Source organism: Bos javanicus, chromosome 11 (assembly GCF_032452875.1).
Source record: "Bos javanicus breed banteng chromosome 11, ARS-OSU_banteng_1.0, whole genome shotgun sequence".
NCBI lineage: Eukaryota > Metazoa > Chordata > Mammalia > Artiodactyla > Bovidae > Bos > Bos javanicus.
In genome coordinates, this window is record NC_083878.1 from 36,912,377 (window position 1) to 36,940,330 (window position 27,954).

Below are 27,954 nucleotides of genomic sequence, written 5' to 3' on the forward strand. Positions count from 1 at the left end.
TTCTACCCAGCTTGCTGTCGCTTAGCAACGCACAAGTCACAGTCGCGGTTTCTCCGCGCGTCCCTTTCCTGGCAGGGTTTAGTCCATGGTTTTCCCGTGAGGCTCCTCATTGCCTCGAGTCAGACGTAGGAGCCCATGGAGGGAAAGGAGGATAAGCAGCAGTAAGTGCTGAGCATTGGTTTTCTATTTCCCCTTCCGAAAATGTTTTCTTCCCTGTGGGGAGGGTTAAGTGAGATCTGAAGGGTGTCTTCAGGCCATCAGGGCGTTTCCTCTGCCAATCCCCTTTCCTACTCTAACTTCTAGTATTGAGTGCAATAATACTTTTTAAAACGCACTGTTTACTGAGCGCCTACAATGTATCAGGCATTTTACATGCATTGCTTGGCCTAAAATTCTTGACACAATACCATCTTGAATCATCCATTCCTTCTGACATCTAATTCATTAGCAAATTCAGTAGGCTTTACCTTGAAAATAAATGCAGACTCCACCATGATCCAGCATCTCTACCGTCATTCCCACTCAAGGCAGCGTTCCGCGTGGTCTTTTTACAGCATAAATTTAGATTCCTGTTCATCCTTGGCTACTGCAGAGGAAAAGGCAGGGCTCCTACAATGGCCACTGGGGCCCACACAATGTGTCCTTTGCCTTCCTTGGCCTTGTCTGCACTTGCCTGCCTCTGACAGGGTTCTGCTCCAGCACTGAGGCCTCCCTGCTACATCTGCAGTAACTTTCTGAGTGTGGTCCCCAGAACAGCGTCAGCATCACCTGAGCACTTATTCAAAATGCACATTCTGGGGGGTGGGGAGAGGTTCCCCTCCTCTCCACAGATGCACCATATCAGAAACTCTATAAGAGCATGATAATTGGGTATTAACAAAGCCTCCAGGTGATTCTGATGGACCCTAAATTTTGAGAACTATTTAATCAAGCAGCTTGTTACAGCTTGTTATGTCGTGGAGCCAGGTTATTTGCTTCCAAAGTCCGTTATTTTTGTCTCTAAAATGGTGGTTCTCAAATTTCAATGTATATAAGAATAATAGGGTTTCCTGGGAACCTGCCCCAAAGATTGATTTGGTAGGTTAGGGAGGGGGCCCTTGAATTTGCATTTCTGACAAACTGACAACTGATGCCAGGGCTGCTACTCCAGGAACCTCACTTGAAAAAGCACCATCCTAAGGTCAGGTACTTCTGCTGCAAAGCTTTGGCAGCTACAGTTCCCTTGATAGAATGCACTCCCTCAAATACCCACTTAGCTCTCTCCCCTCTCTCCTTTCTTCATTGCCATCTTCATAATGCAGCCTCCACCTTATCTAAAAATGCCACCTACCTCCCATATACATGGACTTTCCCCCATTCCCTGATTTATTTTTGTCCTCAGTACTTAACAGACTATATACTTTACTTTTTATTTCTCAACTGCCTTCACCTCCTAAAATGTAAGCTCCGTTTGTTGCTTCTCTATCCTCAGTGCCTCAAACAGCACAGAGCATATAACTCATTTATTGAAAGAATGAATTATTTAATGTTATTCTCACATGTCTTATGATAGGTATTATTGTCCTTACCATGCAAAGAATTGGAAACCAAAGCTCAGATAGTAACTGGCAGAGCTGGGATTCCAACCCAGGTCTAACTTACTTCAGAGCCCACTAGTATTTTTAACCGGAGAAGGCAATGGCACCCCACTCCAGTACTCTTGCCTGGAAAATCCCATGGACAGAGGAGCCCGGTAGGCTGCAGTCCCTGGGGCTGCTGCGAATTGGACATGACTGAGCAGCTTCGCTTTCACTTTTCACTTTCGTGCACTGGAGAAGGAAATGGCAACCCACTCGTGTTCTTGCCTGGAGAATCCCAGGGACAGGGGAGCCTGGTGGGCTGCCATCTATGGGGTCGCACAGAGTCGGACACACTGAAGCGACTTAGCAGCAGCAGCAGCAGTATTTTTAACTGTGCTTTCTTTCTAGTAAGAGATAACTAAGAACTCCATATTTCACATTTATGAGTCAATCTAGAGCCACTCAGACCACAAATACTTAATAAAATGACTGCATCAGTATGTGAGCAAACAGCCATAGTCCTTTCCTTAGGGACCTGATTCTAGTACAAATGCACTGCTGGGTTACAACTATGAGAAGCAGATGGAAAAAACTGATGCCAGAAGTCTAAGATGATAAATAATGGCCTTTAAATAAATTCATTTCTGAAAAGATAACAGGAAAAGCCTTTGAAGTGATTTACACTTAACCGGTAATCATTTTTTCCAAACCCTTCACAGAGAGCAACTTCTATTGGGACACAGGGAACTGGAATCCAAGGGTCCTGAATATTGTATGTGTTCTGGGTGAGGGTTGGGTGTGTAACAGCTAACACAAAGCCAGAGTGACAAACAAGTCCAGCAGATTCACCAGAAATGTGTAGACAGTATAGTGGCAAGATACTTGTCTGGATGTTGGGTACATAATGATGAATGAAACCCAGTCATCACCTTCATGGAACTTAATGGCTTGTAAAGGACATTTTTGTAGTGCTTACTAGAACAACTAAACAAAAATAGGTACATAAATGATAAATCGTAGTTTGCGTTATGAAAGAAATGAACAAAGTACTAAAACAGAGAATACATGGTGTGGGAAGGGGAAGTCTAGGAAAAGCTTCTGGATTCTTTACCCACTGAGCCACTAGGGAAGCCCAAAAGCTTCTGAGGAGACGACTTTTCAGCTGGAGACCTAAAGGGTAATGAGTCAGGAGCTGTGCAGGGAGCTGCGGGGGGTCGGGGGGCGGGGCGGGCAGCAGATGCCCTGAGGGGAGAGGAGACCAGTGTGTTCCAGGAACTGAAGGTAGGCAGTCTGGCTGCAGAAGGGAAGGGAGAATGGCTTGAGTGGCTGAACAGATTAGCGGGAGCAGGGTCACACAGGGTCTCAGAGCTATGATAAGGATGAAGTGCTTTATCGTAAATGCAATGGAAAGCCATTGGGGCTGCTGCTGCGTCGCTTCAGTCGTGTCCGACTCTGTGCGACCCCATAGACGGCAGCCCAGCAGGCTTCCCATCCCTGGGATTCTCCAGGCAAGAACACTGGAGTGGGTGCCATTTCCTTCTCCAATGCATGAAAGTGAAAAGTGAAAGTGAAGTTGCTCAGTCGTGTCTGACTCTAGCGACCCCATGGACTGCAGCCCACCAGGCTCCTCCGCCCATGGGATTTTCCAGGCAAAAGTACTGGAGTGGGGTGCCATTGCCTTCTCCGCTGTAGTGCCACTGGAGGGTTTTAATTGGAAAAACTGACAAGATAGAAGGGACGGACTTGGCTTTGGTTTGAAGTAAGGTAGGGCCATGGACAAGGCTAAACAGAACTACTCACTTTCTCAATAAATTTCGAATATTATTCACTCACCTTCCATGGGTCAGGGCTTTGATTTTTTCCTACATAAAAAGTATCTAAACTCAATATTTTGTTCTTACCTTTATTTTTCAAGTATCTGAAATTTTTTAAAAAGCACCTTTTATAAAGTCTATTACTCATTTGAAAGGAGAAAAACTTTAATAAACTATTACTTTAAAATATTTTTATTTATAACATTTGAAAAAATCAGTAATTTTTATTTTTATTCCAGGGTAGTCATTAGAAGCAAAAAATGATGAGATTGAATTAGCTGTTCTGATGTCTGCACAGTGGTCTCTTACTGAAAAGATAAATAAGTGCTCATTTGGTAGCTTTTGTAACTCTGCTAGGTGAGCCTTTAAAATTAAACAGATGGCTTTGTCACCTCCTCCAGATGACTAAATTTACTACATAACTAACTTAAAGAAGATGAATTAAAATTAGCATGTGACATAGGCACCTGAATAAATACTGTAAACATGATTTGTAAGAATGATCAAATCACTACTCTTTCTTTACTCCAAGCAAATGTCTGTACACTGCATTGGTATAATAGTAATAAAGAATCATGATTAAAACAAATATCTTTATCTTTTATATGATTTCAAATGAGAGGATACCTTCTCAAATTTTAATTGCACTAGCCCCTAATATTTATTAATAAAGCCTAAATTTTCTTGACACCCGAAATATATTTAAATCTTATTTTATATGATTATCAATCATATAAAATGATATGTTCATTGGAATGAGCACTGAAATGTTCATTGGAATAAAGGATATACAATTTAATTCTGTTTTTCAGACAGCATAAAATAGAAGATGCTGGTATACTGTATGTAACTGAAAAAGAAGAATTCAAACATGAAAAAAAACCTGGAAAAAGTATTCAACATTCAAAACCATGTGTTGGGAGAGGACGTGTATATTATGCTAAATTCATTAACACAAATGTAAGAACATGCAATGAACCAGTTCCCTACATAGATGTCAAAGAGCCAGAAAATCAGGTTGGATTGATGTTCATTACATACAAATATAGATTTAGATTCAGAAATGTTTTGCAGGATCATTTTGTCACAGACTACTTAAAGGATGTGACATATCTCAGACTAATACTTTTTATGATCCAATAGTTAAAAGCAGTAATCTGGAACAATACTTGCAGATAATGTTTGCATACAAACGATGTGTGTGTTTATAGAAGGAATCCAAATAATTGTTTTTCTCAACTGGATCACAGTCACTCAGTGGTGCTTAGGGAGAGGAGGGGCTATTGAAGAAATCTCTTCTAAAATATTGTATGTGTGACAGATATTATAAAATTTTCCATGATACTCAGTAATTCAAATACTTTCTATAAAATAATAGCTACCAATTATTGAAAGTGTGCGATGTGCTAGGAATGAGCTAAGAGTTTCATATAAATTATATCCTTTAATCTGCACAACTATTTCTAGGAGATATTATTGGAAATAGTTTAGTGATAACATGCTCTAATATAGTAAATTAACATAACCTGAGATTACATAGTAAGCAAATGTCACAGTCACATTTCTGACCCAGGACTCTCAGTTTAGCCAAATCACACTTTCATTCACTATTATATTAAATATATTCCATTATCATTTTTTTACAATCAGGTTTGTTGAGGTTTATTGTATTAGTTTCCTATGTTGCTGTTAATGATTACCACAAACTTAAAACCACAGCTTAAAGGAACACAAAGTTATTCTCAACAGTTCCGAAGCTCAAAAGTCCACAGTCAGTCTCACTGGCCACCGGCAGAGCTGATTCCTTCACCAGGCTCTAAGGAAGAACCCACTTCCTTGTCTTTCCCACCTTCTAGAGGTTGCTGCATTCCTTGGCTCACAGACCCCTCTTTAAAGCCAACAACATAGCATCTTCAAATCTCTGACTGACTTCCCTGCCTTATTCTTCTAAGGACCCTTGTGATTATACTGGGATCCTTAGAAAAAAATAATCTGGGATAATCTCCCCTTTCCAAGATCGTTAGTCATAGCCGCAAAGCCCCTTTGCCATGTAAGGTTAGGTGTGCCTAGTCATGTCCAACTCTTTGCCACCCCATGGACTGTAGCCCACCAGGCTCCTCTGTCCATGGAATTTTCCAGGCAAGAACACTGCAGTGGGTTGCCATTTCCTACTCCAGGGAAGGTTAGGTGTAGTTTTGATTTAATTTAACATTTCAGTGGAGATTGCTTTTCGCGAGCTCTCTTTACACAGATAACATCAACTACTCATGTCATGAAACAGCACACCACAGCCCTGTGTGTGAATGTGAAATAAATAATAAGATAAATAGATAAATAAAGTTTACCTTGGTTTTTAAAAATTAACTGGTTTATAGTAATAATGGCTTTAAAATGAATAAAGAAAATAAAGTTACCTAAATATTTAAATTGACATATATCTGTTATGTATTTTTTTAAGAAAATGTCTTTAGCATACCAGATTGGTTGACTTTACTTATTTGCAAGATTTTTAAATTAAATAATAAATTATATAGTTCTACATAGGGACATCAAATTGGTGATATTAGAAAAAGTAAAAACAAGTTTCAGCTCTGTTAGTTCCAATGAAAACTAACTTGGTTGTCTTATTGTTTTAATTATTGGTAAATATTGATATTTCAAAGACAATTATACTAGGTCAGTGTTTTACAAATTGTATTTTTTGGAGCACTAACCTTTGGCTATGTGCTCAACAAAATAAAGCTTCACACTCAAATATGCTGTGGAAAAGCTGTATTTTTATATACCCTTCTGAGAGCTTCACAATTCACATCAGTAGATAAAGGTTCTGGGAAATCCTGTGGTAAACTTGTTTAACTTGCTTATCTTTTTATTTGTCAAATCTATTTAACTATGGAAACCTCTTTTATATAATACTTAACATGCTGCAGAACTAGTATTCCACAGAACACAATTCAAGGATAACTGTTGCCTTTTCCCAAAAATGGTGCCGAAGGCAAAGAAGGAAGCCCCTGCCCCTCTCAAAGCTAAAGCCAAAGCAAAGGCCAGGAAAGCAGTGTTGAAAGGCGTCCACAGCCACAAACAAAAGAAGATCTGGAGGTCACCCCGCTTCCAACGGCCCAAAACACTGCGGCTCAGGAGGCAGCCCAAATATCCTTGGAAGAGCGCCCCCAGGAGAAACAACGCTGACCACTCACCACCGAGTCAGCTGTGAAGAAAAGAGAGGACAGCAACACGCTGGAGTTCACTGCGGCTGTCGAGGCCACCCAGCACCAAACTAAACAGGCTGTGACAAACTAAACAGGAGCTCTATGACATTGACATGGCTAAGCACGATACCCTACGCAGGCCTGATGGAGAGGAGAAGGTGCATGTTTGACTGCCTCCTGACATGCTGCTTTGCATGTTGCCAACAAAATTGGGATCATTTAAACTGAGTCCAGCTGGCTAATTCCAAATATAAAAGCTTTCACTATTAAAAAAAAAAGAGTAACTGTTATTGAGCAAAGTATGAATTGCTTAAAGAGAGGTATTTCTCAGCATTCTTTCTGATCCACAACAAAATACAGAGGAATGTGGATACAATGTAACTCTAATAACAAATTTTTTAAAGCCACGGAGGTCTACTAAAAAACATATGATTATCTATGTGTAAGTTGTTGTCAAAAGTCTGTATTTCCCTAGGAATCCCTACAGTATAATGTTTTGTTCTGCAGACAGCACCCCCATCACCACACCCCCATCATCACCAGCAGTCATCTTGGCCAGGCTGCTCTAGAGCTTGGCTTACCACCTCTAACATTCTCTTAACTAGTTTCTCCAAGATATCCCACTTGCTTTCACTATATCCCCCCAGGATTCTCCCTTAGTTTCTCAAAGAATGGAAGTAATTTTACTGATGCATTTTTGAAGATATTGGGATGACAGAAGTATAATGCAGAGATGGCCTCACAGTGGTTTCCAAGGGTAGCCAAGAGGCCTGCAGTACAACGGCTCTTGGGCATTCCAGGAGCCGGCATCATAGTGAGTCTTGTCATTAGGAATCGCCAGGTACCTTCCTACCATGGAGCCCCAGTGCTGGTCATCCTGGGGCAGGGACCCTGGGCTGGAAGGGAGGATTTCATCCTCTCTCTGGGTCCAAAGTTTGGGGAACAACTTTTTCTTTAGGCAAAACTCCCTCTACAATCTGCAGGATTGTGGTCTGACCCCCAAAACCTAAACGAAGCAATTACAGAGAGGGCCTTTTCCAGTCTCCTTTATCATAAATAACTCCACATCAGCCCCTCACAATCCAATGTAAGTGATTGTACACAGAGTGGTAAAGTTTTATCCTTAGTCCTCCCCTTCAGCATGTAGTAAAGGAAAGAAAATAAGCCTCCACCTTTACCTTTAATCTTTATAATCTGAGCAAATGCTTGGATCAAAAGGGCATGCATGTGTATCTGGGTGCATGCATGTTTTCAGTCTTCTAGGAAGGAACCAGACTTTTGGGGCATAGGGCAAACTATCCAGAAAGAGAAAAGATTAAAAAAAGTTTTTGAACTGTAGGATTTCATTCTTGTGAAGTGAGGATTCATCCAAATGATGACACTAATCAGAACACTCACCAACTCCAAGGGTCTTAAAATCATCAATTACAACAGGAAAAATTGCTCATTATTTTCCTTATATGCATCTGTGAAACCAGAGAGACCATTTTGGTAAAATTCTAAATTCAAGTTTTCTTGAAAGGTGAATAATCTCTGCATTAAGGCTAGCTTTTGCGCTATACTCTGGTTTAAGGAAAAAAACTGAAGTCTACCAGACATAGTGGTTCACTCATTCCAGAGTCACTTCTCTAGTAACTTGGATATTAGCAAAATAAATTTCTGATCTACAGAAGGTGATATAAAGAATATACCTTAAAACCTTATCATATGGCTTCCCTGGTGGTCCAGTGGTTGGGAATCTGCTTGCCAGGGTGAGAGACACAGGTTTGATCCCTGGTCTGGGAAGATTCACCCACTCCAGTGTTCTTGCCTGCAGAATCCCAGGGACGGGGGAGCCTGGTGGGCTGCCGTCTATGGGGTCGCACAAAGTCGGACACGAATGAAGCAACTTAGCAGCAGCAGCAGCAGCAGCTGGGAAGATCCCACATACCGTGGAGCAACTAAGCCTGGGTGCCACAAGAGAAGCCACCACCACCTACTGAAACTAGAGAGTAGCTCTCAACTCGTTCACAACTAGAGAAAGCCTAAACACAGCAATGAAGAACCAGCATAGCGATGAAGCATCAATCAGCACAGCCAAAAAAATAAATAAAATAATAATAATCTTTAAAAAAACCTTATCATAGAAGATCTTTCTCAAGATATTTACTTAGAGCCTCTTTTTATTTTTGAGATAATTTAAATAACTTGGTGTTTGTCTGGCTTTGCCTTCCACAGCAGACTTGCGATAGCAGTGCAGCACAGAAATGAGAGGCTCACACCAATAGATGGGGGCAGAACCGGGTGTAGCTCTGCTACCTGGTGGAGATACACCTTGGAGAAGTTACTTCATCTGCCACCAGTTTCTCATCTGTACAGTGTGTGTACACACCTGGTAGAACTGGTACACACCTCAGCACCTTGTGTTGAGAATCAGGGAGAGAAGGCCTAGACCCTGGGACATAAGCACCACAGTAATCACAGAGTAGAGAAGAGCAAGAAGCAGGCACTCTGACAACAGTAAGACGAAACTATTTTGAGCCAGGGAGTTAGAAGATGCCATCTGTGTAGTGATCTGTTCTAGAATTCCTAGGATCCACATCAAGTAGTCTTTTTTGCAATTTACCTTTAAGTTCATTCTGAAAAATGAGGCATTAGCCGGTTTTTCCTACTTTCCAAAATTCTTTGATTTGTGCAAACGTATTCATTTTTACCTCTGGTTACAGGTTGTTACTGGCCCTCATTACCAGTTGCAAAGGGAGGTCTAACTCTTTTCAACTGTGCAGGGCTTAGTTCATGCACATGGTCTTTGGTCCACGTCCATCCTATCCTGTTTTGTTTTGTTTTTTTTAATCATTTGGGGGCTTCCCTGGTGGCTCAGTGGTAAAGAATCTGCCAGCCAATGCAGGAGACACAGGTTCAGTCCTTGATCTGGAAAGATCCCATATGCCACTGAGCAACAAAGCCCATGGACCACAACTACTGAGCCTGTGCTCTAGAGCCCAGGAACTGCAACTACTGAACCCATGTTCTGCGACTACTGAACCCCGTGAGCAGAGGGCCCTCTCCAGAGCCCGTGCTCCACAACAAGAGAAGCCACCGCAATGAGAAGCCAGTGCACTGCGACTGGAGAGGAGCCCCTGCTTGCTGAAACTAAGGAAAAGCCAGCGCAGCAATGAAGACCCAGCACAGTCAAAAATAAACAAACAAATAATTGAATCTTTGGGCCATGCCGAACAGCATGCGGGATCTTAGTTCCCCAACCAGGGAGCAAACCCTTGCCCCCTACCTTGGCAGTGTGAAATTTTAACCCCTGGACCACCAGGGAAGTCCCCATCCCGTCTTTTCAGTTTGAAGATAATTTCTCTTAAGGAAGAACCTTGGATTGAATAGCTCTGACTTCAGCTCTAAGCAAGGTACACTACTCCAAATTCTAAGCCTTTCCGTGATTTCTTGCTATAACAGATTTCCTTCCCCAGAATACCCTACTTTTCCTTCCTTTGGTATTTTCGTAACTTTCTGCTATCTAAGCTTCTTGACAATATCCTGACAAGACGACTCCATTAGAGTATGTTTTCTTTGAATCTGCTACTGTGCACCTTTTTATACATACAGGTCTCTTTGGAAATAAAGCTCAGTTGAAAGTTAACTCCCTAATATTGCCATATAGGTTTCTTTAGATGCCTCCTTCTTTTTTAAATCAATGCAGCTTCAATTGTATTTTCAGAATTTAACTTACTAGAATTTCATATTTATCGCCCTTGAATCATATTTTAAAGTCTCTGACTGTGCAATAACAGTTCATTTTTTAAAAGGATGATCTCTTCCTTTAAAGCCTCGGGTAGCTGTTTGAATATACCCAAGGTTATTCTCATTCTCTAATATCCAAGAACTCTGAGGTATCACAGTTCCCTTTTCCCAAGGTTCTCTTCTACCTGATCAACCAGATGAAAATTTTTTTAGTCAGTTCTAAGACAGAAGATCAGCCATGGGTGTTCCTTGGAAGGAATGATGCTAAAGCTGAAACTCCAGTACTTTAGCCACCTCATGAGAAGAGTTGACTCATTGGAAAAGACTCTGATGCTGGGAGGGATTGGGGGCAGGAGGAAAAGGGGACGACAGAGGATGAGATGGCTGGATGGCATAACTGACTCGATGGACGTGGGTCTCAGTGAACTCCAGGACTTGGTGATGGACAGGGAGGCCTGGCGTGCTGCGATTCATGGGGTCGCAAAGAATCAGACACGACTGAGCAACTGAACTGAACTGAACTGAAGACAAGTAACAATTCACCTCACTGCTTTCTCAGCTTCTAAGAGATCAAATTATCAAATGGGCTAATGTAGAATCTTCACTTGCTTCATACTTAGGTCATGTTTTATTATGAAAAATTCAGTAACACTGGAGAAATTTCTGCTCAGAACAAAATTTTTCAAACTGAGTCATTAGTGAGTTATAAATCCATGTGAACTGCAACCAGCTTTATGAAATGAAAATAAAAAAGTAATATAATAAAAAAATAGCCAAGTGCACTGCATGTCATAAAAGTAAGTATTGTTTTGTGAAACCTAGTTTTATGTGAACGTATGCAGTGGGTACTCTTGCATGACATAAAATGTATTCTGTGGTAGGGGTCATGGACTAAAAACTTTAAAAAACCATTATCTTAGATGATAATACATTATTTGTATTGCTGAAAGGAAAAGAACAGAATGTAAATTTTAGGTTAAATCATGTTTACTATGTTAATACATAGGCATACATGTGTACATATATATATAACAATAGTACAAAACATAGAAACATAACTATTCTGTTGATTTTTACCACTCCATCTGTGGATATAAGGTAGTTTAAGAACTTAGCTGCTGTATTTTAGCTAACAGTATGTGATAATGCATTTTTAGATGCCTTTTAAGAAATATAGCCTTTGTGAAAATACTCAATATATTTATTCCTAGATTTCAGAACTGTATTTTAGGACTAGAAAAATCCAGTAACTTGTTGAATCAAATTACTAAACATTCACAGACATCAAACAGCACATGAAAATATCTTATAATATCCAATGTTATGTTTCCATTTTCCTTCCCATGAAGGGTGACTGGTGGCCACATGGTAAAGGGCTGGAAAATCCCTTCCAACCACCTTATGACACTAAGAGCACCCAGAGGAGTGACTTTAAGAAGCCAACATGCCCATTGGTTTCTCCAGTCAAACACAGCAAGTTGCAAAAGCCTTCTTACGGAATAGGTAAGGTTAGCACGTCTCCATTGTCTCAAGTTACTGCTATCAAATTAAGATGTATTAGATGTGCTTTTACCTCCTGGGGAAAAACAGTCCTCTACAGGAGTTGAAAATATACATGCAGCAAGTGCAGCCCTTGACAAGTTTGTTTCTCATCCCTTCCTGGTGGACGATTTAGCTCTAAACATGTTTAATATAACATAATGAAAATTGTAATGATCATTGATAACACTAGCCTCCAAGTCAGAAATTTAGTGGCATTCTGCACATTATTGCCAGCAAACTTTTAAAACTGTAACTGTTAAAATAGGAGGCAACTCTAACAAGAAGTATTTCTCAAAGTGCACACTGAGGGACACTAGTTTTTCTGATGTTTATAGATACTGCTCAAAAAAAAAAAAAAAAAAACAGGGAAAAACTGAATTTAGAAAGTTAAACAGTTTTTGTCTTACTACAGAACTCTTAAAACCCTTATTCTAAGCATAAGCATAATAAATTTCCAAGAAGAGGAATGAAGTATGCTATGTTTGAATGTTAAAAGACAACTTCATCCTTTTCAGAAGATCATCTACATGACTGGTATCTCACAAAACATAATTAAGGAAATACTGTTCTATACACTATTCATATATTTTGAGATCTAAAATTTGTTTTACCTGATGGCATCATTATCATATCTAAGTCTTTCACATTTATTCAAGTTGTTTCTCAACCCAGTTCTACTCATCTCTGCCACAGGAGTAGGATTTTTTAGCAAGCCTTTTTTTTTTTTTCCCCACATTTACTAACTTACTTTTATCATAATAAGAAATGATTTCTATTTTTCCAAGCCAACTAAAAAAGTCTAGGTCAATTGACTGTACTGGTGAAATGAAGTAAAACATGGCTCCCTCCTCCCCCAAATGACTACCAAAAAAAAAAAAAATTCACTTGAGTCCTTTCACTTAAGTGAATTGTATTTGATCAATGACACTAATATCAATACATGTTTAGAGATAATAGTGCTTCACATTTTCAAGGCTGAGTGGCAGTTTACCATGGTCTGGGAAGAGCCTAGGTAATTACCTATAAAGAAAGAACCATTTCTGTTTTCTCTTGTCCCGAATGTGAATCTTCATCAGTATTAATTAACTAGAATACTTCCAATAAAAAAAAACTGCAGTTTATGTATGTTTAAGGGTTTATTTGGGAATACAATTTTTAATAATTCTCTTTTTTGACCCCATGGACTGCATTAGTAGCCCGCCAGGCTCCTCTGTCCATGGGATTTCCCAAGCAAGAATACTGGAGTGGGTTGCCATTTCCTTCCCCATTTAGCAAGTCTTCAAGCTGGCATCAAGCTTGCCAGGAGAAGTATCAATAACCTCAGATATGCAGATGACACCACCCCTATGGCAGAAAGTGAAGAAGAACTAAAGAGCCTCTTGATGAAAGTAAAAGAGGAGAGTGAAAAAGTTGGCTTAAAACTCTACAGTCAAAAAAGATCATGGTATCTGGCCCATCACTTCATGGCAAATAGATGGGAAAATAATGGAAACAGTGACAGACTTTATTTTCTTGGGCTCCAAAATCACTGTGGATAGTTACTGCAGCCACAAAATTAAAAGATGCTTGCTCCTTGGAAGAAAAGCTAGGACAAATCTAAACAGCATGTTAAAAAGCAGAGACATTATTTTGCTGACAAAGGTCTGTATAGTCAAAACTATGGTTTTTCCAGTAGTCATGTATGGATGTGGAATTTAGACCATAAAGAAGGCTAAGTGCCAAAGAATTCTTGTTTTTGTACTGTGGTGTTGGAGAAATCTCCTGAGAATCCCTTGGACAGCAAGGAGATCAAACCAGTCAATCCTAAAGGAAATCAACCCTCAATATTCATTGGAAGGACTGATGCTGAAGCTGAAGCTCCAATACTCTGACCACCCAATGCAAAGAGCCAACTCACTGGAAAAGATCCTGATACGGAAAGACTGAAGGCAGGAGATGGGGACGACAAAGGATGAAATGGTTGGATGGCATCACCAATTCAATGGACATGAGTTTAACCAAACTCGGGGAGATGGGGAAGGTCAAGGGAGTCTGGTGTGCTGCATTCCATGGGGTGGCAAAGAATCAGAAATGACTGAGTGACTTAACAACAAATAGAAGTACAGGATCAAGTCCAAACAAAAATGTATTTATTGAGTACCCTCTCTGTTCTCACCCTATACAAAAGTTCACAAGATACATATTAAATTTTCTGAACACAACAGTATGCAGTGAAGGATTGCTTTGAGGTCAACAGTTCCTCAGCTGTAGCCTTCTGGCCTCAGTGACTGGCCAGTCTAGTTAAGAATACAAAAAGCAGCTAGACTGAAGGTCAGATATTAGAAAATGGTCATATTTAACATGATTTCTACCTCAAGAGAGGCAATCAATAGGGAGGGCAAACCATGAGATAATCTATAACAATGGTGTCTCTTTTAGGAATGTAATAAAGTTTCCACTTCTAATTCAAGATGGTAGACTGAGCAGAAACATCTAAATCCCCTGCCTCCCACAACCCTATTACATGATACCAAAGCAGTCAACCCACAAAAGACCCATAAAAGTGAGAAGAATGAAAGGAAGAGCTTTCTGACATGTGAGGAGGAATGGAAGACTGTTGATGGATAAAAGACAGCAAAGAAGCAATAATCTAGAATATACAGAAGGAGACGCAACAAAGAAGAGACAATCTGCCTGAAAAAAAACAGAAGTGTCTGAAGGCTCAGCCAGGAGACAAAGCAAAATGCAAAGTGTGGAGGGAGAATTAGAGGGTTATTCAAATAACTTCTCCAGTCATGAGCACTGTACCCTCTCCCCACATTGGCTGCTAGAGTCCAGTGTTTCAGCCAGATGTCAACTACCACACTAGTCAGTTCAGTATTTCAAACTGGTCTTCTCTCCTATTCTTAACTTATGAATGGACAACCAAAGATTAGAATTATGCCAAATTATAAATTCTTTAGTTTGGAGCAAAAAGTCAAGAAAATATCACAGAGCATAAAAAAACAAAAACTTTAGAAAATATAAGAGAATAAAAAATATAAGAGAATTAAAAAAATAGAGAATCATTCTTGGAGTTCCAACTCTTCTGGAGCTCCAGAAAAGAGTAAATATAAAAGAGAGAGAATTATTCACACATAACATTTATTGAAAGTGAAAGTGTTGGTCTCTCAATCGTGTCCTCAGGTCTCCTGCATTGCAGGCAGATTCTTTATAATCTGAGCCACTGGGGAAGCCCTAAACATTTATTAAGCAGATACTATCTGCCAGGTACTTTACGAACCTTCTAAATGTTAGCTCATTCAATTCTCACAGCAACATAATGGATGTAATATTAATAGTACAGGTGACACTAGTGGTAAAGAATCCGCCTGCCAAGGCAGTTCAATCCCTGGGCTGGGAAGATCCCTTGGAGCAGGAAATGGCAACCCACTCCAGTATTCTTGCCTGGAAAATTCCATGGGCAGAGGAGCCTGGTAGGCTACGTCACAGAGATTTGGACACGACTGAGTGACTGAGCACAATACTATTAATATTCTCATTTTTCAGATAAGAAACCAGAGTTTAAGAGTTTAAAAAAAATAATTTTCCCAAGGCTACACAGCAAAAAACTGGTGTCTGAACTCACTCGGACTCTAGTACCTGTAAAAATAACCAGTACTTGGACTTCCCTGGCAGTCCAGTGGTTAAGATTCTGCACTTCCACTGCAAGAGACACAGGTTAGATCCCTCATTGGGGAACTATAAGATCCCATATGCCATGCAGCAAATATTAAATTAAAAATAACCAGTATTCTACACGGCCTCTAAAATAATAATAATTTCCCAATTAAAAGAAAGCCACTGAAAGAGTCCACTGAGTACTTCAAAATATGAAGGGAAAAAAAAAAGAGACACACCTACACATCACTATGGAACTGTAAAACCACAATTATAAAAAGATTCTAAAAGTTTCCATTAAAAGAAAACCAAGTCACCACCTAAAGAATAAGTATATGGAATTAACACTGCTGGAAGAGCACAATGGAGTTAATGTCTTTAAAGATCTCAGGGGAAATCATTTTTAACCTAGCAAAGAGGATTCTATTTGACATGTACACTAGAACTTTTAACCCCTAGTGGCACTGGGCATTGGATCAAATGAGAAAGAAATGTAGTACTAGCACAATATTTGGTCATTAAATGAACAAAATTCATATAATTGTTAATATACTGTAAATACTATATAGTAGTCTTCAACTTTTAGCATCACTCTATAGACACAACATAGAAAATTTAACACTTCCCTGGTGGCTCAGACTGTAAAGAATCTGCCTGCAGTGCAGGAGACCCAGGTTCAATTCCTGGGTTCGGAAGATCTCCTGGAGAAGGAAATGGCAACCCACTCCAGTATTCTTGCCTGGAGAATTTCATGGGCAGAGGAGCCTGGCAGGCCACAGTCCATGGGGTCACAAAGAGTAGGACACAACTAAGCGACTAACACAAACACACAGATCAGACACTACCTACTTATCTCCTGAAAGTCATGTTTGTTTCAGAACCAAGTACACAGGCGAAGATTGGTTCTGAAATAGACATGACTTTTAAAGAGTATTCTCTACCTTCTTGGTCTGAGTTATGTACTCCTTCTCTAAATCCCCATACCATGATATCAGGACCAGCAGGAGATAAAATCGGTAGATCTGGCAGGTCAAATAGGATCATGTAGACCACAGCAGAGTTTGAAATGTATTCTACAAACAATGAGAAATAACTGGAGGCTCTAAACGGGGAGAGTGATATCATTTATGTTTTAAAAAGATCCTTCCAAGGATCTGAGTTTTTTTTTTTTTTTTAAGTAGTTTTTTCTAGAAGACATTCAAAGTTGTATGCTTTAGAAAAGACTTGCTAAAAGGTCATTCACTAACTTAAAAATGCTAATTAAGAGTGGGTAAAATAACTATAAAAGAAGAGAGAGAGCGAATTTTTTAAATCTTGAAGGACGATGTACTCATTTTCCTTCAAAAGCTTCCTTAAGTTTCCATTCTGTGATGCATCAGGGTGTGGTTTGTACAAGAAATACAAAGTGAAATTCCAAACAGACACTTCCTCAAAGAAAATGCCTTTGTACTTCAATAAAATTTTGGTAAATGGACTGCTTAAAATATCTAGATATGGTTTCATCATTGACTGTGATTCTTTGCCTTTATTGACTTTTTTGTGAGCTAACCAGTCGGTCCCAATACTTTCTCTGGGAGCAGCTATTTCTTCTCTGGTTCAAGAAGGGACGTTGTGGAAGACGAGACAGAGAGACAGGCTTTGTTCTAGGATGAACAAGCAGGACCTGGCCATTTCGTAAAGGAACAACCATAATCACTGTCTATAGATCTGTCAGTTTTCTCAAAGAGGAATCCTCCAAGCTCTGCCTGGAGTAGGGGAGGGTGCAGCTTCAACTTGCACCACTTTGCACGCTCCTGGCCTCAGAAGCATCTGATGCCAAACACTGGGGCAGGAACTAGATTAATTTTCACCCCACCTCCTCCTCCACAAGCACTTAGCTTCCAGTTTTCTGGGATCTACTCAAGTCAACTGCCACTTATCCATCTGCTTTCCAACCTCCAAATTTGTTAGTATCTTTGCTCATATTTAGTTCTCTTTTTTTTCCTTAAGGCTTTAAGACATTTTAATTTCTTTACTATCACTGTACTATCTTTTTCCTCTTTCTGTCTCTTCCTCTCTCTCTTGTTCTTTTATTGGTATTTCTCATTGCCAAGATCATTACTATATTCCAGGTCCTACCACTATGCCCAGACTCAACAATTATTTATTGATTAAGTTAAATGATAATTCATATTATTCAGTAGATTATTTATTTTAAAGTCATAATATAACTTAAACTAATAACATAATATAAACCTGCAATTTATTCATAGTTTAGATGGTGTTTGGATACTAGATGAGAATGATTTTAGTTTATGTAACATTTTACAATGTGTATATAAACCAGTCTGTATGTCAGATTTTTAATGTATATATACATGTGTACATGTTTATATACATGCATACAGACAGAAAATGTGTATATAAACATGCATTACTAATAAAAGTCATCTCATAGTTATTCTTTTCCATCAGCCCACTTAATTACGCATGGCTTTTGGCATTTTAGTAATGTCATCTTGTGCTGATAATGAAAGTGCCCTTTATGTCTTGTACCACCACACAATTTCCTGGCTGCCATCCATGGTCAGTTCAACAAATGGCTATACTCCATCATATCCCAGTTGCTGTAGGAGTAAGTGTTCACTTTTGGTTTTATATAATAAAACTTTATAAATTGGAAAAGCTGATCTAGTTTATAAGGGAGGTGTTTTGAACTTAAATGAAATTTTGACTGGTTATAAATTACTTGATATTTTAACATTCTTGCAAATTCAGATACAGTGCTAAAAATATTTTTCTAAAATAGGTTTTAGTTTGTGTTGCTTCTTTTGTATCAGGGTATAACAATGATTTCTTGCTATAATTGTATCCAAGTTTCTTTTTTTTCCACTGTATTTTGAAAATCTGTACTGTTGTTTTTACATTAATAATCTTTTATTTAAGATGAAAATAAATCCTACTTTGAAGAATGGGGTTTCTAATAGAAAAATTATACTGAGGAATGCTTTCTTAAGTAGATACAAACAAAAAGTTTAGAAAAATTTTCAAAGTAAAAACTGCTAAGTTCCCATTAATATGAGGAGCAAGTTGTGTGCTTGAACAAATCCTGCCTTTGTTGATAAAATATAGATGGCTAGACACCAACTTGTTTGGAAAATTCCTATTTTAATTAGAAGTTTCCAAGAAACAGAGAGTGGATTTCAAATATTTTTCATAGACTTTGCCTTACTTTTGGAAGCCTCATCTAACAAGGTTTCTTTTAAGTAATTATTTTGGGTCCAATTTGAATTCTTAAGTAACCACTAAGAACTTGAATATCTTCTTTGATGTTTTCCCACTTAGATGATCTTCACTATTGTGGGCTTCTTTTAAAATCTCATATATTTGCATAAATGAATATGGTAGTTATGTCTACTTTTAATAGTGTCTGGGTAAGGAACTTCTTTCTGTACTCTAGATTGCCTTCCCTGCCCCTTTATAAGTCTCCATGAAGATATTTTTTAAAGTTACTACTTTTAAGATTCTGGGAGGTCTTATATAAAAGATGATTTATTTTAATTGATTTAATTAACTTCCTTCTGAAGTCTTTCTGGCTGTTATCTGCCTAACAAGTCACTCCAACATTTAGTTGCTTAAAACAACAATTATTTATTTGCTCATGATTCTGCAATCTGGGCTGTGCTCAGCTGGGCAGTTCTTTGGCTGGTCTTATCGGTGGGCACTTAAGTGGCTTAATTTAGTTGACAGGTCATCTGAGGACTGGACTCAGCTAGGATGCTGGAATGATTGGGCCTCTCCTTCTGCATTTGGTCTCTGAATGTGGTTTCTCTAGCAGTGTAGATGGACTTCTTACATGGCAGTTCAGGGCTCTCAAGAATGCAGTGTTTTCTTAAACTTTATGCCTGGAACTGGCATGATATTGCTTCTGCCTCATCCTATTGGCTGAAGTTAATCACAAGTCCAGTTCACATTCACAGAGGGACTGTGCAAGGATGTGAATACTGGAAGGCCTGATTCTTTGGAGCCATCAATGTAACACATTAGTTCAATGTCTTTAAATAGTTCTTTCCATTAGAATTTAGGAATGGCCAACTCTTCACCTCTCTTTGAAAATGTCTAAACTGAATTGCCCTCACTCTTTAATGAATGAAAGTATAGCTGGATATAAAATTCTAGATCCATAGTTACTTAGCTTTTACACCAGGAAGGTATTATTCCACTGTCATCTGGATTCTATTGTTATGTCAAGTGTACAAGTAAACCAGTTGTTAATCCTTTGAAGGGCTCATGTTTCAGTAGATCTTTTTTATGTTTTAAGGGAGTTTTTGTGTACAGAAAGAGTTTATAGTTACTTATGATTTAAATTAATATTCTAGTTTAAACATTATAAATTTAAAGATATTTCTTTCCTTAAGCCTTTAATTTTTAAATATAATAGTAGATAGTAACTTTCACTTATTCTTTGAGGTTTAAACTCAAGTTGAACATAAACCTTAGGCACATAAGGGTTTAAACATAAACCTTCTTGATTTATTTCTCTTCGTGAGTTCTTCCTCTAGAAATTTTTTGAAGTGATCTGTTTTACAGGGAAATATTCTGAGGCCTTCTTTGCCTCCAAATATTTTTTATTCTGGCTTCATAATTAAATGGCAGTTTGGCTGGATATAGAAAATCTAGGCTTAAAGATTTTTCCCTTTAATATTTAAAAAATATTAATGTTATCATGTGTCCAATGTTGTTGTTATCAAGTTTGATATAAATCTGCTTCTTACTCTTTTGTAGGTAATCTACCTCTTCTCTTTGAAAACATTTAAAATTTTTTCTTCGTCTCACATGACTTTAAATTTCTCTATAAAATGTCTAAGATAAGTTTTTTTTCTTTATCTACCATGCAGGATTTGGAGGAGTGTGAGCCAAATTAGAGATCTAGGGTGCAAAATGTAAGGAGGCACTCACTCCCAGCATTGTGCAAGTGCCTCTTTAAATCTGCATCCCATGGGCCTCACCTGCTCCATCTTACTTCTCACCCTGCTACCTGTTTGCTAATCTGTGACCCGTTTCAATCTGAGGCCTCTGGATTTTAATTCTGATATATTTATCATCCTTACTTTAAACATTTCATTTTCTGTCTTCTAGATTTCCTGAATTCTAGTATTGGTATTTTATCATCCATGTCTCTTAGCTTTTTAATTTTTATTTTTTTAACCTTTCCAGATGTCTTCTAGGAGAGCATCTCAGTCTGACTTTCTAGTTCATAAATGTTGTTATTTATCTCATCATTTCCACTTAAACTATTAATTTTTCATTTCTAATATTTTACATGATTCTTTTTTATGTTCTCATTCTTGCTTTATATTAATACCTTCTATATCTTTGAGGATATTTGTTATGCTTATTCTATTCTTGGTGCATAGGTTCTAATAATTCTCCTTCACATAATACATGTTTTAAATTTTGTTGTCTTTCTTTTACAGTGTCTCTCTAGTTTAACTTTAGGTCATATTCCACAAGGGGAATTATCAAGCTCTGTGAGGGCAAGGCTAAAGACCAGAGCTTGGATTTTGTGCCTCCCAGTGAATTTAAGGCAAGAAGATGAAGGTCAGGCTGGGCCAGCTGTACGTCAGGCCCCACAAAACCAGTTTTGACCATCTCTATTTTCTGTCCCTACTAAGACCAATGCTCTAGTCAGGGCTCCACTCCCTTCTCCTTTAAACTCCTAAAAAGAGGCATCACTGAGAGAAAGCTCTTGATGTTTTTAATCCACCAGCACTGACAGTTGCTAGGGGAATGCTGGAGGAGGAAATGCCCAAGAGGGCTGCATGCGTCCATTTTCATCAGCTCCTTACCCTGGAGGGATTTCTGTGCTGTTTCAATGATGTTACTAAGTCAATAACAGATGGCGAGACTGTTGCTGCCAGTTTCTGCTGCCTTCAGGCAAATAGTGATCTTCCTAAGGTAAGGTATGGGAAAGTCAAGAGCAGATTTGAAAAGCTCTCTTCAACCTATTCTCCACTGGCTATTTCTGATCTCCCTATCCTCCAGCCCAAGCTGCCACCAACCCTTCGTACCGGTTTACTAAACTCTTCAGTTTTCTCACGGTCTTTTGATAGTTCACTGGATTCGTGCTTGATGGTTTCCCTTTTGTCAGGATACGAAAGAGCTCTCCTGCTGCCTAACTTGGAAATCCCTTTCTAATTTGGTCCATCATCCTGGAGACATTATAGACACTGTCCTTATTCCTCACAGCTCTGAAAGGGAAGTATTATTATCCTCATTTTAGAGACAGAAGTGATTTGTCCAACGTGACACAGGTGGGATATGTGGGAGAGCTGGAATTTGAAAACACGTCTATCTCTTCCCAAAGCCCATGCTTTGGATACTCCATTGACCCCACCTAATTAATGCCTCAATTTAGAAGAGCTTCATTTTATTCACAAAGTTATCAGACTATGTTCCTGGAAACACTGACATTCTGTGAGCTGCACTGTGACATTTACCCCAAAACTGACAGTCTTTTCCAAATTGGTAGAAAAATATGTTATGGTTAGGATTTTCTCCATTTAGTCGTTGTCCACAAATTTTTGTTAAATTTTTGGCACCTGCTCTCTTTTGTGTGATAGCAAATCCTAAAGGAAAGGTAATGATTAGGTAGAAAATGAGTTTTGAGTATCTGATCTCAATTAGAAATCAAGGAAATGTTATCAATTAGCATTTTTTCCTGGTAGTTGGAAAAGAATGGCATCTCACATCATGTAATACATAAATGTTTGAATGCTTCATTCCTGCTAGTAAAATTAGTATATATTAATGTCTATTGAATTGAATTTGTGAATATTTGATAAATGTAAATTTACTAACATTTTTCCTTTTTATATGCACTCCCTAATTTTAAAGGCATGTTTTTTAAAAAATTAAATTTTATTTTTTAATAGTAAATACATGCATATGGTACAAAATTCAAATGGTACATTAGGATGAAGAGTGAAAGTGAATCCACCTTTCTCCACCTCCATCCTCCAGTCAGCTAACTCCTTCCTCCTGCAGCAACCACTGTTATCAGTTTCTTGTTATCACTCCATAGATATGGTAGTGATATGTATGTAATTACCTTATGTATGTTTTTTCTATAAAAAGAAATTTTTTTAATTAATGTATTTATTTTAATTGGAGGCTAATTACTTTACAATATTGTAGTGGTTTTTGCCATACATTGACATGAATCAGCCATGGGTGTACATCTGTTCCCCATCCTGAACCCCCCTCCCACCTCCCTCCCCATCCCATCCCTCAGGGTCATGCCAGTGCACCAGCCCTGAGCACCCTGTTTCATGCATCGAACCTGGACTGGCGATCTGTTTCACATATGATAATATACATGTTTCAATGCTATTCTATAAAAAGGAGAAATTTTTAATTTTTTCCTTGACAGAATTTTATGTCACTAAACTGGGTGTTACTCTGACTCCTTATATAACAGTGTGTGCTAAAAGCAGAAATAAAGTGAGTTTTAAAAATTAAAAAATTTTAACATTGAGAGTCCAACATAATGAACCCCTACATAGATAGCTATTACCCACATTAAAAGATTATTTTAAAGTGATTTTTAGAGAGCTTAATACTCTTGCAAATTTTCAGAGCCTCTGTAAATGGGAAATGAAAAGAATTATGTGTTCAACTGTAGGTGCAACAGCCCTGGAATCTTCCAGTTCATCTGTCAGCGCTATCTGAGAGCAATTTGTGCATAAATTTCTCAAAACCTTTCTAGTAGTAAAAAAAAAAAAAAAAAAACCAACAAATAAATTGTACTTATGCTTTTCCTAGCACTTTGGTTGGTATATGTACAAGAAGCAGATCTAACAGTAGGTTTTTAAAAGCCATCAAAGCTATGGTTTTTCCAGTAGTCATGTATGGATGTGAGAGTTGGACTATAAAAAAAGCTGACACCAAAGAATTGATGTTTTTAAACTGTGGTGTTGGAGAAGACTCTTGAGTGTCCCTTGGACTGCAAGGAGATCAAACCAGTTAATCCTAAAGGAAGTCAGTCCTGAATATTCATTGGAAGGATTGATGCTGAAGCTGAAACTCCAACAATACTTTGGCCACCTGATGCGAAGAACTGACTCAAAAGACCCTTATGGTGGGAAAGATTGAAGGCAAGAGGAGAAGGGACAACAGAGGATGAGATGGTTGGATGGCATCACCAACTCAAGACATGAGTTTGAGCAAGCTCCAGGAGCTGGTGATGGACAGGGAAGCCTGGTGTGCTGCAGTCCATGGGGTCGCAGAGCTGGACACAACTGAGGGACTAAACTGAACTGCACTGCATTAATATTAGCTTTTAAAATTACTAGCAATTCCACATGTGGGGCTAATTTGGTTGTTTTGATTTGGTTCTTCTCATAGACAAAGAATGATAAATCTATCATAGTATTATTTAGATGTGTTTAGGTAACCTTGCATACTTAAAACAATTTAGTTTCATTTGCATTTTTTATAAAGCAAAATATTATACTTATGTTTCCATATACAAATCTAATGTATCCTGACCTTTACAAAATCTTTTTCCCCCTTAGTTCCACTTGTCTCTCCTGATGCATCAGCAGAACTTCAAAGGAACTTTAAAGAACACATCTCCTTTATACATCAATATGATGCCAGGAAAACACCCAATGAGCCCATTCGGGGAAAGGTGAGACAGTGTTTAGAATCAATTATTTAATAGTTTATGATGGGGGATAGATTTATGCTAGAACTCCAAGCCTTTTCAAGTCACAATCATCTTTCTCAAAGTTGATTTAAACAAACTAATATGGTTATTAGGAGGATGAAAATCTTAAACACATGTCATAATCAAAACTAAAGAATGATGTCATCATTTTGGATCACAATATTTGGAATTTGGTTCAAATTAGTAAAATCATTCACTTAACGTAAAGCAAGTTCCAAATAGGAAAAGGAGTACGTCAAGGCTGTATATTGTCACCCTGCTTATTTAACTTATATGCAGAGTACATCATGAGAAACACTGGGCTGGAAGAAGCACAAGCTGGAATCAAGATTGCCGGGAGAAATATCAATAACCTCAGATATGCAGATGACACCACCCTTATGGCAGAAAGTGAAGAGGAACTAAAAAGCCTCTTGATGAAAGTGAAAGAGGAGAGTGAAAAAGTTGGCTTAAAGCTCAACATTCAGAAAACGAAGATCATGGCATCTGGTCCCATCACTTCATGGGAAATAGATGGGGAAACAGTGGAAATGGTGGCTGACTTTATTTTGGGGGGCTCCAAAATCACTGCAGATGGTGATTACATCCATGAAATTAAAAGACGCTTACTCCTTGGAAGGAAAGTTATGAGAAACCTAGATAGCATATTAAAAAGCAGAGATATTACTTTGCCAACAAAGGTCTGTCTAGTCAAGGCTATGGTTTTTCCAGTGGTCATGTATGGATGTGAGAGTGGGACTGTGAAGAAAGCTGAGCACCAAAGAATTGATGCTTTTGAACTGTGGTGTTGGAGAAGACTCTTGAGAGTCCCTTGGACTGCAAAGAGATCCAACCAGTCCATTCTAAAGGAGATTAGTCCTGGGTGTTCATTGGAAAGACTGATGCTGAGGCTGAAACTCCAATACTTTGGCCACCTCATGCGAAGAGTTGACTCATTGGAAAAGACCCTGATGCTGGGAGGGATTGGGGGCAGGAGGAGAAGGGGACGACAGAGAATGAGATGGCTGGATGGCATCACTGACTCGATGGACGTGAGTCTGAGTGAACTCCGGGAGTTGGTGATGGACAGGGAGGCCTGGTGTGCTGTGATTCATGGGGTCGCAAAGAGTTGGACACTACTGAACGACTGAACTGAACTGAAAGCAAAGCAATTTGATAAATTTTTGATGTGTGTAGCAGGGGGATGCATATCAGGTTTATAAATTGAAACAGTAATGTAATAGCCAATTGCTGGATTTTTTTTTAACCAACTACAGATGTTTGTTTTCATATTTCACAATGGCTAATAATAACATTTCACAACAACTATTAGTTGTTGGAACTAATAGATGTTTGTGATGCAATCATAAATCCTTAGGTCTTTAAACCGCAGTTTCTACTGTTTCCATAGCAACCCAAAGAGCAAGAAAGGAAATTTGATATGAATAGTCTCATACAATCCAAATGACAGAAAAATTGAGAATGAGAGGTAATGAGATGTTCTTCTGACTTTGTTTTTTCTTTCCTGTTCATTTTCTGGTGCACCTTTGTTCATACTTTGTTTGAATGGTTCACCAATAATTATTATGCTGCTGCAGTCTACAGTTTCAGACTAAGGTAACAGCTAATGAACAGGCAGAGAAGTAAGAGCCTGTTTCAACCAGGACTTGAGCTAATACATGAACTCAGGTCACAGCTGCGTCTTCCAGCAACTTGTATGCCCTGGTTAACATCAACTTTGTTTTCCTTTCCAGAGACATGGAGTTTTTGTGCAGACAGAGATAAAACCAGGGAGTAGGCCAACAGTTCCTGAGAGAACAGAGGTATTACTGAATGCTTCAGGGTCATGCTCATCAGAACAGTCCAAAAAAACAGAGAAAGGAAACTCAGCGGAAAGCAAAATGATCTCACCCGGTCTCTGCCGACAAAATTCCCAGGAGTTGTTAGAGACTAAAACTCACTTATCAGAAACAGACATCAGAGTGGCAGCCAATGCCTCCCCCAGAAGGCCTGAGAAAAGGGAGAAGACTGCAAAAGTCTTTCAAATAGCTGTAGTAAATGCTCTTCTCACCAGGCATGATCCTTTAAGTCCACCAATAAAAAGTCAAGACAAATCAGGATAAATTACCTTCTTCAGAAAAAAAAAATAAACCTTTGAATGTACAGAAATTTCAGAATCATCATACAGGCCCTCACATTTGTTTTTTCTTTGATCAATAACCTCAAAAATTACAATTTGGGAAAATGAAAAAGGGATAATAAAATACACCAAAAATTCAAGTGTGGTCTTCAATGAGTGATAGACATGAGACATATTTCTATGTCATATTTATAAATATAACAACTTTGTTTTGTACAACAATGGATGTAATTAACAAATATGAGAGGCTTTGTTAGATAGTCGTTAATCATGGCTTTAGAATCAAACTGGGGTTGAAATTTTGGCTCCAGCACATATAAGCGATGTGACCTTGGATAAATTACTTAACCTCTCTAGAAGTCAGTTTCCTCATCTATAAAATTAGGATAATAGCAACTTCATAAGGATATTAAGCATGAGATTATGCACACTGATCAGTGATCAATGTAACCACATCATCACTATTACTATAAATAAAATTTAAATTTAAGGATAACATTCTCCCATATGCTTGAATTTTCCTCCTTATTCTAAAATTTTGAACCCTTTTATGCACAGTTAACAGTGTGAAAACTAAAAACATTCCTCCCAGTAAAAGATACACAAACATACCCACTTAATTCAAAGGCATGAGTACCTAGAATATCAAAATATTTCCTAAACTGATTTCTATTTTACTTAAATTATTTCTAGCACTAACTCACTCTTTGCCTTTTTGGCTCAGTTTGGTATGGTTAATTCTTCCAGTTATTCTCTTTGATACATTTTGTGCCAAAAAATGTATCTATTATAAGCTTGTTGTATTGCTGTGTTGTGTTGCACACAAGTGGAAGTAGGTAAAGTATTCCTCTGATGCCTAAAAGAGTATTTACGTACACAACAACTTTCCAGGGGAACTTATCAGTTGCACTCTATTATCTATAGTACTGGTAAGACTCTAGGTATATCTTTATTCCCTCACTAAAGACATTTTAATAGACTGCAAACAACCAAATGCCATTATTAAATATTTGTGTATTGGGGACTTCTGCTTCTTACAACATGGCAAATTAAACCAAATAGTGAATCCTTTTCATTACAAATATGTTGAAATGCTGAATAAAATGGAACAATAAAATTCATAGCCCAGCTCACAAAACAGAGAAATCCGCATTTCCAAAACAGAGAACTTGCTTATTTTATGTATCAATTCCTATCTTGAAGATCTCTCCTTGTCAACACATGTAAACTACCTTATTATTTTTTTATTGAGGTATAGCTGATTTATAATAAAGCTGTGTTAGTTTCTGGTGTACAGCAAAGTGATTCAGTTATACATACATGTACATATTCTTTTTTCATCTTGGTTTATTATAGGATATTGAATATACTTCCCTTTACCAGAGGACCCTGTCTATTTTGTATATAATAGTTCATATCTGACAATCCCAAACTCCTAATTTACCCCTACCCAACCCTCTTTTCCCTTTGGTAACCATAAGTTTGTTTTTTTCTGTCTGTCAATCTGTTTCTGTTTTGTAAATAAGTTTATTTGTAGACTACCTCATTATTGTGTGTTGGGGAAAGGAATGGAGGTTGTTAGCAGATTTGGAGAGAGGTCTTAAAGGCTATGGACTTGAAAAAAAATTTGTTA

The 27,954-nt window shown here is 38.2% G+C and overlaps 1 protein-coding gene and 1 long non-coding RNA gene across 4 annotated transcripts in view; one reads left to right on the plus strand and one right to left on the minus strand.

Moving 5' to 3' along the window:
* Window positions 1-26,456, plus strand: C11H2orf73 (chromosome 11 C2orf73 homolog). 3 transcript variants are annotated; one of them, XM_061432362.1, is made up of 5 exons: window positions 1-161; window positions 4,186-4,390; window positions 11,661-11,814; window positions 24,048-24,163; window positions 25,936-26,456. In XM_061432362.1, the coding sequence occupies exons 1-5, from the start codon at window positions 136-138 to the stop codon at window positions 26,302-26,304; spliced, it is 870 nt and encodes a 289-aa protein (XP_061288346.1). In that variant the 5' UTR covers window positions 1-135; the 3' UTR covers window positions 26,305-26,456. The 3 variants fall into 3 exon arrangements, with proteins under 3 accessions (XP_061288346.1, XP_061288347.1, XP_061288348.1); XM_061432363.1 differs by having other exon boundaries at window positions 4,186-4,333; XM_061432364.1 differs by lacking the exons at window positions 1-161; window positions 4,186-4,390; window positions 11,661-11,814 and adding an exon at window positions 17,947-18,106.
* Window positions 1-27,954, minus strand: part of LOC133257015 (uncharacterized) — a 135,023-nt gene that overhangs the window by 42,122 nt on the left and 64,947 nt on the right. The window lies entirely within an intron of this gene.

Coding starts and splice junctions, on each gene's coding strand:
- C11H2orf73 (XM_061432362.1), top strand. CDS start 136: ATGGAGGGAAAGGAGGATAAGCAGCA. Junction 162..4,185: donor GGAAAGGAGGATAAGCAGCA/GTAAGTGCTGAG, acceptor TCTGTTTTTCAG/ACAGCATAAAATAGAAGATG. Junction 4,391..11,660: donor TCAAAGAGCCAGAAAATCAG/GTTGGATTGATG, acceptor CTTCCCATGAAG/GGTGACTGGTGGCCACATGG.